This window comes from Conger conger, chromosome 5, assembly GCF_963514075.1.
Source record: "Conger conger chromosome 5, fConCon1.1, whole genome shotgun sequence".
In the NCBI taxonomy this organism is placed as follows: Eukaryota; Metazoa; Chordata; class Actinopteri; order Anguilliformes; family Congridae; genus Conger; species Conger conger.
In genome coordinates, this window is record NC_083764.1 from 9,326,919 (window position 1) to 9,341,835 (window position 14,917).

The 14,917-nt window shown below is 38.8% G+C and overlaps 1 protein-coding gene across 1 annotated transcript in view; it reads right to left on the reverse strand.

Moving 5' to 3' along the window:
- Window positions 1-775: 775 nt before the first annotated feature.
- LOC133129573 (adhesion G protein-coupled receptor F5-like) overlaps window positions 776-14,917 on the reverse strand; it is a 32,017-nt gene continuing 17,875 nt past the window's right edge. The window contains exons 27-41 of the mRNA XM_061243761.1: window positions 14,375-14,395; window positions 14,117-14,137; window positions 12,217-12,326; window positions 11,458-11,519; window positions 9,593-9,741; window positions 8,961-9,167; window positions 8,355-8,558; window positions 7,142-7,279; window positions 6,666-6,844; window positions 5,086-5,256; window positions 2,824-4,155; window positions 2,667-2,708; window positions 2,463-2,522; window positions 1,887-1,947; window positions 776-1,635 (exon numbers count right to left, since the gene is read on the reverse strand). Coding sequence (XP_061099745.1) covers window positions 1,562-1,635; window positions 1,887-1,947; window positions 2,463-2,522; window positions 2,667-2,708; window positions 2,824-4,155; window positions 5,086-5,256; window positions 6,666-6,844; window positions 7,142-7,279; window positions 8,355-8,558; window positions 8,961-9,167; window positions 9,593-9,741; window positions 11,458-11,519; window positions 12,217-12,326; window positions 14,117-14,137; window positions 14,375-14,395 — 2,831 coding nt within the window. The 3' untranslated portion in view covers window positions 776-1,561. The remainder of the gene's footprint in view (window positions 1,636-1,886; window positions 1,948-2,462; window positions 2,523-2,666; window positions 2,709-2,823; window positions 4,156-5,085; window positions 5,257-6,665; window positions 6,845-7,141; window positions 7,280-8,354; window positions 8,559-8,960; window positions 9,168-9,592; window positions 9,742-11,457; window positions 11,520-12,216; window positions 12,327-14,116; window positions 14,138-14,374; window positions 14,396-14,917) is intronic.

Genomic DNA, 14,917 nt, shown 5'->3' on the forward strand with positions numbered 1-14,917 from the left:
CATATGCCTTTTACTCAAGCGTGGCGTCTGTCTAGCCATAAAGGCCTGATTGATGGAGTTCTTCTGAGGCGGTCCCCCTTCCGGCAGGTTCTCCCATCTCAGCAGAGGACTTCCAAAGCTTTGTTTGACCGTTGTGACCGTTTAGTTTTTGGTCACTTCCCTGACAAAGGACCTTCTTGCCCAGTTGCTCAGTATGGCCAGATGGCCATCTCAAGGTTCCATTTCAGAATTATTGAGGGCACTGTGCTCCTGCAAACACTCAAAGCTTTAGAACCGGTTTTAGAGGTGATGTATAAATGATTGACATGTGGGTCCACCTCTCCCTACCTGCCATGCATCTGCCACATCTGTAACTGACATGGCTTCGAACTCACGTTTGAAGGAGCAAGGTCATTCCGTTTGCCTAATTTATGTTTTCTTTTTTTTCCACATTTTCATCTTTCCCTAACCTCTCCCAATGGGTGGGGCAAGGGTCAAGACAAGAATAGAGTAAAATGTGTATTGGAAAATAAGGGATTGGAAAGAGCCCCAGTAGAAGATACTGTGCACTGATCTACTATTTTATACACATGAACTTGCACTAATACTGTACACGCACATTTCCATACCTGTGAAAACATCGGAGCTAATCAGTTGTGTAACAAAAGTAAAAATGAGCCAGTCTTTTACCATTACATGAGTTATTCTCAGTCTGTTAGGCACTGAGAATGAGTGTCATAAGTGAAGCACATAATCTAAGGACACAGTGTGATTGATGCAAGTTACAAGCCAGAAAGAAATTTCCTGATTTTAATGAATATATTTTATCCTTCAGTATTTATTTACTCTGGGTGTTTTCTTGAGACCTACCAAGGTCTTTTACAAGAGAGCTCCGCTTGGACTAGTGTACAACATATAATACAGAAAATACACATAATTAACAAAGTTAACAAAGTACAAAGTAAAAAAAAAAAGAAGTAAAACAAAATAAATAATTCATGTTCAAAACTCAGATTTCCCTGAATGACTTAACATTTGTAAAGGGCCGGGTGTTTCTGCCCAGCTTCTATTAGTCTTTGCAAATTCAAAAGAGAAGCCAAAGCTTCACAACCTTCCCATATCAACAGACCATAACCTTTTCAGTATGCACACTGAGAACGTTACGCACCGGCAAAAACATGCTTATATTATGTTTTATTTCTGACGCACAAAGTACTCTACCGAACAGCACAGAAATTTCAAGCTAAACAGGAGTTCACTTTGAAATTCAATTTATCCATGTACTGTATTTTCTAAACAAAATATCAGGATTTTGTATTAAAATTAGTCGTTCAACTTCATATCTAACTGAATATTCTTTGAAGTATTTTATCGTAGTTTCTTCAAGATGTGAACAATACTTGACAGTATCATTCTTATGTATTTCAATTTCAATATATATCATCCGGACAAAAAATATTTCAAAAAATGACATGTTTCATGTTAAACCATTTTGGTGTCCTGCCAAATGGGAATGATAAAGTTCCACCCTTACTCAACACTTACAATGTGGCTTGTAAACACCACTGGCAATCAAAAAGCATTAAGTATTGATGAAAGATTCCGTAGCAGCGGTCGATTGGCTGGAAGATGCAGCTTCTGAGACATGGTATACATCTAAAAAATAAAAATAAAATAAAAAAGATTTATTTTTGGCATTTCACAGTGAGTTGTACAGTTTAAACAGGATTTTATATGACACTCGTAATTGCGCTCTAAAATGATTCACAAAATGCGAAAAACTATTCATTAGAGGGAAGCTGTATGTCTAAACAATTAGGACACACACACACCAACCTTGAGGTTTTCAAGTAATGTTCAAAAATAATCTCACACCTGCTTTAGGATGCTCTGTCAAAACTGCTTACCTCTTCTGTGTCTTCGAAAGAGACCCAATCCACTTGATGAAGAGGGACCTCCACTTGTGCTCTATGAAATAAACATTCATGTTTAAAGGCAAGTTGTGCAGGATTATTAGCTTTGCTGTCGACCCATGCTAACAGTCAAAGAAGTCTCCTTCTCATAAACCCTATTGACTCACCTCCATTTTTATACTTTATATCTGTTTTTATACCTTTTTTTTATATCTGTTGTTTTTTAATAGTTGCAGACTTTGAGGAAAAGCAGTTCCAAGGCGTGGCTTCTTTAACTGCACCACTGCAGTTGCTACAAACACTCTGCTAAAACCTGATCTCTTTAGCCACAACCACCACTCCGAACACAGAAAGGCACCTCGAGTCGTGCCCAGAAACATCCCAAACATATGTTAGAACGAGAAATCCCGGCAAAGGAGCAGGAAAGACAGAGACTGGCAGTTCTTCACAGATATGATCGATTATTTGATATCATTTTCAAAGTTAAAAACCATCACATGCCTTAAATGTACTGTTCCAGAGCAGTAACTTGCAGCAAGTGGATCAGAACATGCAATAATCTGCACTTACCCTTGTGCGGTTGGAGCTTGTGTTTATAAAGGAGAACCTCCCTGCTAATGCTGCTCGTATCTGTAGGAAATGAACAGCAGGCAATTACTCCTGGAACCGCAAAGGCATTTGAGCACAAGAAAATGCTTTTTTTTTTCAATAACTAATGGTTAACAGCAATAAATTAGCATACAATACAGCTAATATTAAAACTTCAGAACTTACCCTGCTGTCTAACAGTGTCCCAAACACTAAAACAAAGAAACCCTTCACAGAAAAACACAAAGCTTTAGTGAGCATGAGATTTACATTTTAGCATCAATATTGTTGTAATGTAAAAACACTTGCATAAAAACTGCAATGCATAAACATTTATGAGTACCTGTAATGAATTAAGAACGGCGAACACAACGTGGAGGCCAATGCTTTCCGGTGCGAGCATGACTCCTATTCCGAATCCCCACGTGAGTCCAAAGAAAGGGGTGAGGAGAGCAACACACCTTGCGATGACCACCAAGGCATTTCTCTCATCTGACTGGTTCTCTCCCACTCCCCTCCTCAACAATTTATACAGTACCACAATCAGGATGAGGAAATTTATGACCACTATGGCCAGGGCAGGAATCACAAAAGCAAGGAGGGCCTTTGTCTGGAACCAGTTGAGCCAGCAGACGTCGTTTTGCCGGAAGTATCCGTTCTGCGGTGCCGTGACTGCAACCGTGACGACAGCGATGATGAGGGGGGCGCCATAGCCTACTGAGAAGCTGATGGCCATCATGGTCCTCTTGGACATATGGGCGAAGACCATAACCATGTGGTAAAAGAGCAACAGGCCTGAAATCAACATCCAGAAGAACAAGGCCAGGTAAAAGAAGTGGATGAAAAAGGTCGCAGCACTGCAGGGGCCGACTGGCGTCTCCTCGTCAATATCTGATATGGCCGCCCCGATGATAAACCATATGTTTGCAATAAGCAGGGACACAGCGATGTTGACGATGGTAACATGCCGCATGTAGGATATGTCGTTTCTGGTGACGACAGTCCACACAATGCCTTCAATGATAAGGCACAGGACCAGGCTGCCCAATGATATGCCTACTCCAATGTAGGTGATGAAATCCAAAAGGAGTCGGAATGCTTCAGGGATGGAAGGTGACATCAAAATGGAGAAGGAGGTCAGGTGGTTACAGAAACACGTTATGGTCTCATTCCCGTCCGTTTCCACCTCGCACCCTGATGAGTCCCATGCTGTTTCACTGAAGTTCCAAAAGACACACTGAGGATCGGCCAGTGTTGTGTTTCTTATATTGAACGTCAAAGTGACGTTAGTAACTGTGCTGTTCGTGTAGGCTAATATGACAGCTCCGTTAATTGTGTTGTTCGGACTGGTAAGGTTCCGTGCTGGTAAAACGAAGTGCAGGGTGCGAAAGAGTACAGTGGTAATTGTAGTTTCGAAGCGAGGCATTGATTCAAACACAGTTATATTGTCAGTTGAATTAAATGTTATGGAAAAGTTACCAAAGAATACTTCTTTGTTTAGCTCAATATTGGATGTTGTAAAACTAATGGTTGTGTTTTCAATGGCTTGCACGATTCCCTCTACTGATGCCAGTAATTGAGAACTAGTGTTGTTGGTGTCGCCGTCTTCATTTAACAGTCCCCAGGTTCCTTCTGTATCGTTTCCAACTAAAACATTCACAGCAATCAGAAAATTCTGAAAATGACAAAGGAAAGCTCGGATTAGGAGCTAACTGTGCATCAACCTTGAATATGCATGATAATTAGTTAGCTTTAAAGGCATACTATGCAGGATTTCTTTCCTTGCTTACCTCCTGTTTTTCCACACAAATAATGTCTATGCTGTAAGAATTAAGATGTTATATTTTCACTATATATTTTTACTCTGAACATTTACTCTCGACATTTACTAATCGACAGTCAGTAGATATGGGTAAACATATAGACGTGTTTCTATGAACGTATAGGGGTATGTAAATATACTTAGAATTTTTGTTTCTTTTGTAAATGTATTTTTGCATATCTATAATTTTTTTTGCTTATGGACGCCGCTCAGTTCAGATTTCTCATGGGATTTAAGTCTGAAGACTGAGATACTATTGCGGAACATGGATGTTGTTTTCACTTAAGCATTTCTGTGTGATTTTGATGTATGTCATTGATGAGTCATTGAGCGTCATGTGATTGAACCACTCATATGAACAGATATATTCTTAAATTGCCCGTACGACTGATTTGAGAAAACCGGGCGCATTCACCTATTTTCTGATATTTAGAATTTTTGGTTCACAAAATAAATAAAAAAAAGTATGATCCCGACCTGTTGTACAAATCATGTAAGCAATGCATTCCATTCATTTTCTATGGAGAGGGCTTGCAGCGCATGATGGGAGCAGTCCATCAAGTGCTGTGGTTTCCATCTCCAAATTAAACCTCAAGCTCCAATAATATGGAGATCCAAAATGAAAAATAAAAAACTATAACAAATTATATTGAAGTTGTAATGATGCATGGCCATTACAGTGGGTATAGCAATATAAAAAGATAAGAATACGGAAATATGAGGCAATGCAAGAATTACAATATGCATAAACATGTCAGTTAGGAAGATAAGTGTGTTACATACCTCAATCACAGTGTCGTTGACTTCCGTTCCATCTATAACATCCACAACAGTTGTCAGTATGTCCACAATGGTTACAATATTTGTAGTTGAAACACCTACTTCATCTTCAGATGTCTCGGTGACATTACGGACTCTCGATACAAAAACAACAATGTTTTCTAGATCCAAACTCTGCACATTACAAAAAAAAAAAAAAAAGGCAAGCAAAAGACGGCAAAATTAAATATCAAATTTCAGTGGATTCCGTCACAACTTTGTACCTTTTTTATTGTTGATTATTTTACTTTGAACCTTTTTGGGGAAAAAGTTCCTAAACCTCTCACAAACTACAATGGCATTTGTAGGGAGGAACTTGTTTCCGAGGGGGAACTTTATTTTTCATGACTTTTGGGTTCAATATGAATGTAATCATGTGTAAATACACACATTTAAATATTGCATTTGCTTCTTCGAGCTTCATGTTACTTTTTTCCAGGGAGCCAATTTCTCTGGACCAATGTGGGTAGAGCCAAACAAATGTAAATGTCAATTTTGCAGCAGATTTGGTTGAGTACCACAGGTGACACATGCAGACCAATGATTAAGCATTATGGATCGAGAACCCGTGGTATATCATGGATATTGGCACAGCTAGCGGGGTGGTTAGGCAGAACACGAAGCGTTACACCCCCTTGCTGTGCCAATATCCATGATATACCACAGGTTCGAGTTACATCGCCTAATGCTTTCATACGATGGTTATCTTTCAAAGTTTCACAAAAGAAAGACAAGACAAACTTTAAATGAATGTATTTTCATTGTATTTTGTTTTAATTTGGTAGGCTACTAACGCCAAAATTATGATAACGTTAATTTCAGTTACAAGTAGATTTGGCTGAACGCAAACTGACTAATTGAGACAATTGACCGGACCTATCCGTTGTATAATTACTTTTTTTACTAATTACTAATTTTCTCAACTATTGACCGGCTTGTTCCCTACTGCTGTCTTTGTTTATGACTACTAGATGTACATGTAAGTATAAACGGGCTAGAACATGGTTAAAACAGTGGACATGTTTTAGATCCCTGATGTTATGTCATCCAAACTTCCTGTGTTCAGGATGAAACCTAATTATATATCAGTAAAATACGTCCTTATTCACTTACGTGAGCTAACCAAAATCACATGATTTGGCCTACAGTATAGTCACAGGCAACATAACTGAAAAACATTTCATGAACATGAATTGGTTGTCCTCTGTCCCTCTCTGTTGCCTTTTTGCTGCAATGTTGCCAATACACATTACCTACAATGTTGCCCAATGTACCAGCCAAAGGTTGTACTGCTACAGACACAAGCCTGTAATTGCAATGTGTATTAGCCTAGTGACAGGTCTGTATTTTTCATAATTCATCAGCAAAAGTAGCTTAATTCAACAAAATCTTTTGAAAAGAATACATATTTCAGAGACTTAAAATAAACAATTACTGTATTAAATATTTAAACAGCAGTGTTGTACCCATTTTGCAATAGGGGAGTATCCAAATCTGTAACAAATGAAGTTAGAAGTAACCTTATGATAAGGAATGGATATTACCTTTGATTCTACTTCTAGCTCCATAATTGCAGGTAAGAGGCAAGTGCTGTTCACAAACGTCCATATGCCATTCTCACATCGGTATGCCTGGCTGCCACTTATGGCCATTGAGCAGCCTATAGAAACCTCGTCATTTTCTTTCCCAGGTCCATATGGGTCATTACAAGGAAAATTCTCATCTGGAGGAAATTATGAAAAAGATCAGTTTTCAAATGAGATTTCTACACAGCCAGACTGGAACTGGTTAAGGCATTCTGTTCATTAACCAAGCCCATATATTCTTGAATTAATCCAGCAAAAAGATAAAAAGCAGTAATTAAGTATGTTTATACAGTATATCAGAATTGATTACCGTAGCATGATTATATGTAAAACATTTGACAGTGGAGATTATTTGAACATATAATTGTATTATTTTCAGTAACTACACTTCAAATCTTCAGGTGAATCCCATACAAAAAAAAATCCCCACTGACCATTTCTTAAAAAGTGCACGGTAGCTTCCTTTAAAAAGGTAGTACTTCTGAATGTCATACTGCAATTAAACTTCTGGGTCGCCTCTTCATTTCTCATTATGTCAATTTGAATGCACTTCAAATCTTTCTGGAATGCTGCTGGGGGAAAAAAACGTGTTAAAAACATTTCACTAATTTCAATCCAACACATAACTAGCCAGATTGTTTTGATTGAAACATCATTTATAACTTTTGTAAAAATTGTATAATTACATCCATTATAATAGAATAGACAGATTAGATTCAGAAGGTAGTGTGCTCCGTAATTATTGATACGTATCAAAAAAGTGCTGCAAACAACAACAAAAAAGTTATTGACAAAAGTTTTATTTTCCAACATGTGTAAAGCTTTACGCTTTATTAATGATTCAGTGGGATCAACCAAAGTCTTACATTAAATAAAAAAATATTTCCCCCAAAATCAGGCTCCACAATGATTGGCACCCCTGGTGTAATACTTTAATACTTTCATACCTTTTCCAAAGATCTGTGATTAGGTTAGACAACACATTTCAGGGCTTTTTGTTTTTTTTGCCATTCCTCCATGCAGAACAGGATTTTCATGTGCGCTTGGAGTCATTGTCCTGCTGGACAATCTACTTATGATCAGCTTCCTAACAGAAGCAACAAGATTCTCTGGTATTTTGTTGAATTTGTTTATACTCAAATTCAACAAAAAATCACAGGAAGTGATGGAATGACTTTTTAAGATTGAGAATTACAAAATTTCATTTACAATGAAGTAAATTAAATAAAATTGCCAATTTCACTTTGTTTGATTCTATTTACAATAAGTGTTATGGGTACCAAAGATTTTAGTCATGTTGTTTCTCAATTTGTATTAAGGGTGCCAATAATTCTCGAGGCAACTGTATGCATGAACACCGAATCAAACATTATATTTCTACTTTTCCATCTTGTTTTTGTTATTGGTGGCCGAATCAAGCTAATCAGTTGGAATTCTCATTTTTCCATGGCCACATTAACCATAGAACACCAATAGTAATCCCATGCATAGGTTAATGTCAGATTAATATGCCTAATAATATGCAGACAAGTACTGTATAAATAGTGTGAATGACTTAAGATATTAACGAAATGCATAATTTGAGCAACAACAAACACAGCATAAACAGCACAATTACATTAGAAATGAAAATGAACGGGTAATTACGCTGTTCTCCCAGTATAGCACCACTTTCTGATTTCCACTGCAGGCGGAAGTCACGTGCCTCTCCGCAGCAATTGAATGTGACCTTGTCACTTTGACTTCTGATGACTTCTCTCTCCACAAAAAATCTTGGAGCAGGCTCCACTGTAATGGGCTGGTTCCGGATAAACCTCAGAATGCCATCTTTCACAGAGCATTCGTACTTTGCTGTGGAAATAAATACATTCAAACCTAAAAACATGTTTCACATCATGTTTGACAGCATCTAAAGTTATGTGTAAATTGAAAAAAGTTATATACTAGACATTTATAGGAAAGGAAATGGCCTTGAGTGGAAATGGCCTAATGGCCCTCTCGTGGTAAAAAGTGGGTTTTGCAGATCATGACTCCTAGGTAATGTTACCAGAATAATTGCCTTTTGGAGAGAATTGAGTCCTTGGCAACCCATCCCTCCAACCAATTGACTGGTGAAATTAAGTCGGGGTACAGCAATAGTTTTTTTTTAAATCACTGGGTTGGGAAGCAGTCACAATTTAGGTAAAGTAAGAATGCTGTCGAATAATAATTGTTTCAGTTAAACTCTGATGGATATACATCTGAATTACTTACCACTGTCAGATCGAATAAGGTTCTTTACTCTGAGACTTAATGTTTCACTCTGGATTTCATACTTATTATTTACATTATTTTCAAGTCTATTTTCGTCCTTAAACCAGGTTATTTTAGAATTACTCCGATTTACGTTTTCTGGATTACAGCGTAAAGTCATGCTGCTATCTCCGGAATACAGGACATCCAAACCCTCAAATGTGTTTTCTAAAGAGAAAAGACAATCATGTTAATTTCACATACATATGCTTGTACAAGTACATAATACCGTCTTAAGGACAGGCGTATACTAAACAGCACTGCTTTTATAATCATAAAGCATTCATATTCTCATCTGTTGTCCAACTGTCAGCATAATGAACATTGACAATATTTTTTTTGACGATCCAGAATATCAATTAGGCCTATATGGTTACAGCTGCTTTTACATTATGTTTTAAGTCTGCTTTAGCTTAACATAAATACATTGCAACTCTCCAGTATCGTTGACTCAGTGGGAATTATATGACTGATGCTTAACTTACACACAGTTATTAAAAACAAAACGTGCTTGAAACATTAGAATATTCAGAGTTAAGAAAAATAAAAATCAAAGCATTATGAATGTGAAAATAGAGCATTTGTTAGCCTACCTGTTTGGAAGGGATCTGCGTTAAAGGACTCGGGAGCAATAGAGTAGTTTTGTGCAAGTGTTTCCACAAGTGCTTGGTTTGCCTTTTTAAAGTCAATGGAATTAATTATGTTTGTCCCCACTGTATAAGTTGTGACCACACTGCCACTCCTGTTAATAAAAACAAAAATTGAACACGTGTAGTTTGAGTGAATGAAAATGAGATCTCAAGAATGTTATGCACACCTTTGAGGGAATTGCATATACTGCATTGTATTGATATTCCATCCATCCATCCATTATCTGAACCCGCTTATCCTGAACAGGGTCGCAGGGGGGCTGGAGCCTATCCCAGCATACATTGGGCGAAAGGCAGGAATACACCCTGGACAGGTCGCCAGTCCATCGCAGGGCACACACACCATTCACTCACACACTCATACACTCATACCTACGGGCATTGATATTGCAATGCTTTATTGCATTTTTTTAGTTCCTAATTTTTGTAAAATCATTGGCCAACTCTGGGATGTAATTGCAGTATATTCAATTTCTATTGGGGCAGAAACTTATATACAGTAGAATGCAAATGCTTAGGCACAGTGCAGAGAGCTTTGTAGATCAACTCCACCGTCTTGCTGACGGCAGGCAAATGCTCGTAGCTCCTTGGGCCCCACTGATTCTCCTTGGAGACTTCAACATCCACCATGACGCCTCCCAGGCTGCTGCCATCCTGCCTCTACTCCACTCCTTTGGCCTCTCCCTGCAACACTCTCCTCCAACCCACAAGGCGGGCAATGTCCTAGACCTTGTCTTTGTGAGGAACTGCTCATGCTCCAATTTCAGGGTTACCCCCCCTCTGCATACATCTGATTACCCCTTCATCTCATTCTCCTTCCCTCTTCCTCCCCATCCTCCTCCCTCTCCTCCCACCCACACTTCCTCAGCCTGCCGTAACCTCCACTCCCTCTCACCCTCTTCCTTTGCCACCGCTGTCACCGCCTCACTCCCCCCTCTCGAATCTTTCTCCAAACTCCCCACTGACTCTGCATCTGCCACCCTCCTTTCATCTCTCTCCTCCACCTTTGACTCTCTCTGTCCCCTTGTCTCAAAGCCACCTCGCACATCCCCTCCCAGTCCTTGGATATCTGACGCTCTCCGTACCTCCAGGGCCAGCCTTCATGCAGCGGAGAGGAAGTGGGGAAAATCCAGAGACCCATCAGACCTCACAACCTACCAGTCTCTCCTGGCGGCATTCTCTTCCACCGTCACTGCCACCAAGGTAAAATACTATCAAACTGTTCTCTATTTTCTCCTCTCTCCTCAGCACACCACCTCCTCCACCTCAGTCCTCCTTCGCTGCTGATGACTTTGCAGATTTTTTCGATGAGAACATCCACAGATCCTTTGCAACCACCGCCCCTCTCTCTGTGCCCTTCCCCCCCTCTAGGCCCAGCCCATCCCCCACTTTCTCTCCCCTTACAGACTCTGATGTTTCTCAACTTCTGCTCTCCCACCACCCTACAACCTGTTCCCTTGACCCTATCCCCTCCGTCAGCGAATCACTCCGTCATGCCGCACGAGCAGCCTCCCTCTCCTCTGTCCTCATTCTTCTAGATCTCTCTGCTGCCCTACCTCTCTAGTTGCTCCTTCCAGGTTGCCTGGGCTGGTACGATATCGACACCTCGGCCCCATGATTTATCCCCATGATTTATCTGTGATTTTTCCTTAATTAGAGTGGGTTCTTTATATAAATCCCATCTTAACTAAAACTATAAGACCCGTTCATTGTTAAATTTGATCTACCATAGGTAGATTAGCAAATGAGTGTTAAATGTATCGCCCATGATTTTGACACCTTGTCAAAATTAAGTTCCCCATACTTACGAAAAGTGAATGCTTGATACTTCGACATATCCGTCAATGTTCGCCTTGTAGTCTTTATCAATCTGTATGAAATAGTAATGTTGATAACCATCAGATCTGATTATCAAAATACAAAATGATTTACACAAAGGAGGAGTGTACGAGCAATGGTGTTAAAACAAATATGAAAAGTGAAAACAGCCAAAACAAGATGATAAAGATCCTCAATCAACAATTTTAAACAATTGCAGCTCTCGTGATATCACTAAACCTCATCATCATCAGGAAACTGGCTATGTATTATACAGTTCAATGCTATTTACCGATCACAAAAATTTACAGCCAGCTGCAAACATAATATGCATTGCACGCTCAGCTGGCTAGAAACTTCCAGAATTAACCAATGAATTATAAAAAGACCTTTGTGCTAGTCTTCTATAGCTGTACATCTCAGAGATCGGTAACTCTAAAACATAAATGTAAACTATTAAATGTTAGAATGGCTAGCCATTTATAGAATAGTAAATTAAAAACATGAGATTTCAATCGTTTCCAAGAGGGCTCAGTTAGTAAGCTGGTATTATATCATGCAAAGTTACATGCAATCTGTCCATGCTCTATAGAAGCTGTTCCACAAACACACACACAGAGATATGTGCGTCTTTCTACTACATGGCAACAGAATATCCTTCAGTTTTTCATTTTTGTCAAATTTAAAAGATATAATCTGAGTGATAGGCCTACCTAAATGATAATACATACGAAAAAGCATATACTTACAGCATTTCTGATAACCCTTTCCAATTGAATATATTGTTGAGAAGAAGTATCGGACAATCTATTATCAAAGTCCAAGTTAACAATGCGAAATGTCATCTGAAACTCAAATTCTGTAACAGGAACAAAACAAAAATACAAAAATCTGAAAAGCATGTTACCGAGCAGTTAGATTCAGCTGGTTGCTGTAAAATTACATTAGACATTAGTGGCATTTGGCAGATGCTCTTATCCAGAGCGATGTACAGTTGATTAGAGTAAGCAGGAGACAATCCTCCCCTGGAGAAATGCAGGGTTAAGGGCCTTACTCAAGGGCCCAACGGCTATGCGGATCTTATTGTGGCTACACCGGGATTAGAACCACCGACCTTGAGAGTCCCAGTCATTTACCTTTTGCACAAGTAATGCACACACTGACCATGCTGCAATGAGAGGTTATGTAACATAATGTCTGGTGAGGGCTTTCATTAAATTAGCCAAAAATCCCCTCTTCTCTAACGATCACAACACGTAAATACCATGTTTGGAAACTATTTATACAAGCAAACTCTTCCTATAATTTGATGTCTGTCTTTCGCTTTGGTGATGAGGAATTCTAGCCCCTTCTTTACCCTACTCTTTGAAGAACTGTGTCAATTCAGACAGTTTGATAGGATAGCCACTGCTCCGAGAGTCTTATATTTGGAGATAATGGGCCATATGCAAGAACATTTCCGTATTCTTATCTTACTATATCATATATTTTTCCGTAAAATGGGCTTGTTTTACTTAATTTTACTTTTATTTTACTTAATTCTCGCTTCCCTGACAACCCAACATTTGTCCGGAAGTCATTCATGAAAATAAGGAACAAGAAAAATAACTTTACGAGCTTGGAGATTGAAGTCCTGCGATAAACAAAAGCAGTGTCATCCGTGGAATTAAGAGACCTGCAAAAGCCAAGGAATGTATGCCACAGTCTATGATGTTTGGTAATCCAGCAATGGTAGGATAGTCACTCTTCAAGATACAATTGGTAATTTTGGACTTCTAACGGTCAAGAGAGGAATAGCAGCAACAAACACCATCGAACCACAACACTGTTTATCCCTTCCCCCTCTTGGTAAATGCGCTGATGTTGAAACGCCATTGGTTGAGACAGTTAGAAACAATTTTTAACCAATGAGCTTGAAATATACATGGTACAGTGTTGGGCCTTCAGCTGTATATTTTGAAACCCGAATATAAGGACTACAAATTCGGCAGAGGGTGGGTCAACATGTCAGTTAGCCTTTTTCAGTGATAGGAAGGGATTTACCATGGTCTTGTAACAAGGTTTTATCATAAAAATCTTACCTATTGTACCTTGTGTATATGTACTTTTGATGGCCATGTATGGGAATTTGATACGCCTGGGTGAGAGTCTGACTGGGTGAGAGAGACTGATGGGAGTGCATGACTGACGTCCATTGGTAAAAACCTACCAATGTCTGAAATAAAACAGTCCTGCAAAGAAGAGTAAGCTAAAATTCCTCCACAGTGATGTGAAAGAATAGTATGAAATTATAGGAAGGGGTTGTGAACAATTCTTGCAGGTAAAGGTGATTCCCCCAGTTATTAAGTTCTAGTGGGCCATTACTTTTTCAGAGGGGTTATATGTTTTATTTCATGAATTTGTTTTGGGTGGGGGGTGGGTTCTTATCTTGCCCATATGTATGACAGGCTAGCTATACAACTGGGTACTAAAGAAGATTGTTTAAAATATGGTGATCAAAATACTTTTCTGAATGACAAAATCTTACAAAGATGTATATCTAAAAATGCAGGTTGATAATTGTATGTGCCAAGCAAAACCAATACATAACTGACAGTAAATTCTTGTGAGTAACACATTTGTCTCAAAGTGAAATGAATCAGTACATACTTGGTGGTGCAGGCGTGATGGCTGCAGAAAGATAAAATATTTAGACAAGGACAGTGAAGTGAACCACTGATGTGAATTATGGAAAAATACCCTTCAAATCAGTATCTGTATCGTATCAGTATTGTAAAAGCAGATGTACTACTTCAAATTTGATCCTGACAGAAAATTTAAAAATGACAAAATATTTAAGATATACATCTAAAAATGCAGTTTCATAATTGTAGCATTTGTATCAAAGTATAATGAATCAGTACATACCTGGTGGTGCAGTCGTGGTGGCTGCAGAAAGAGAAAATATTTAGACAAGGACAGTGAAGTGAGCCACTGATGTGAATTATGGAGAAAGACCCGTCAAATCAGTATCTTGCTGCCCTAATAATAAATAACAACTTCATACACAATTATTGCATTGAGAGTGTAATGCAAAATTCATAATTGACAGAACCAATAGAAACAGAACTGTTTGAAGAGTGAAATGTGGTACAAAAATACTATTTACATTACATTACTGGCACAACTGTACAATTGATTGGACTAAGCACGAGACAATCCACCCCTTAACCCTCCAATGCAGGGTTAAGGGCCTTGCTCAAGGGCCCAACAGCTGTGCGGATCTTATTGTGGCTACCCCGGGATTAGAACCACCGACCCACGACCCAGTCATTTACCTTAACCAATACGCTATAGGCCGTACTATTTAAAGTGCCATTTAAAATTTGTTCATCACAAGACTCTTCAAGACAACATCTTTGAAAGATATACATCTAAAAATGCAGTTTGATAATTGTATGTCACAAGCAA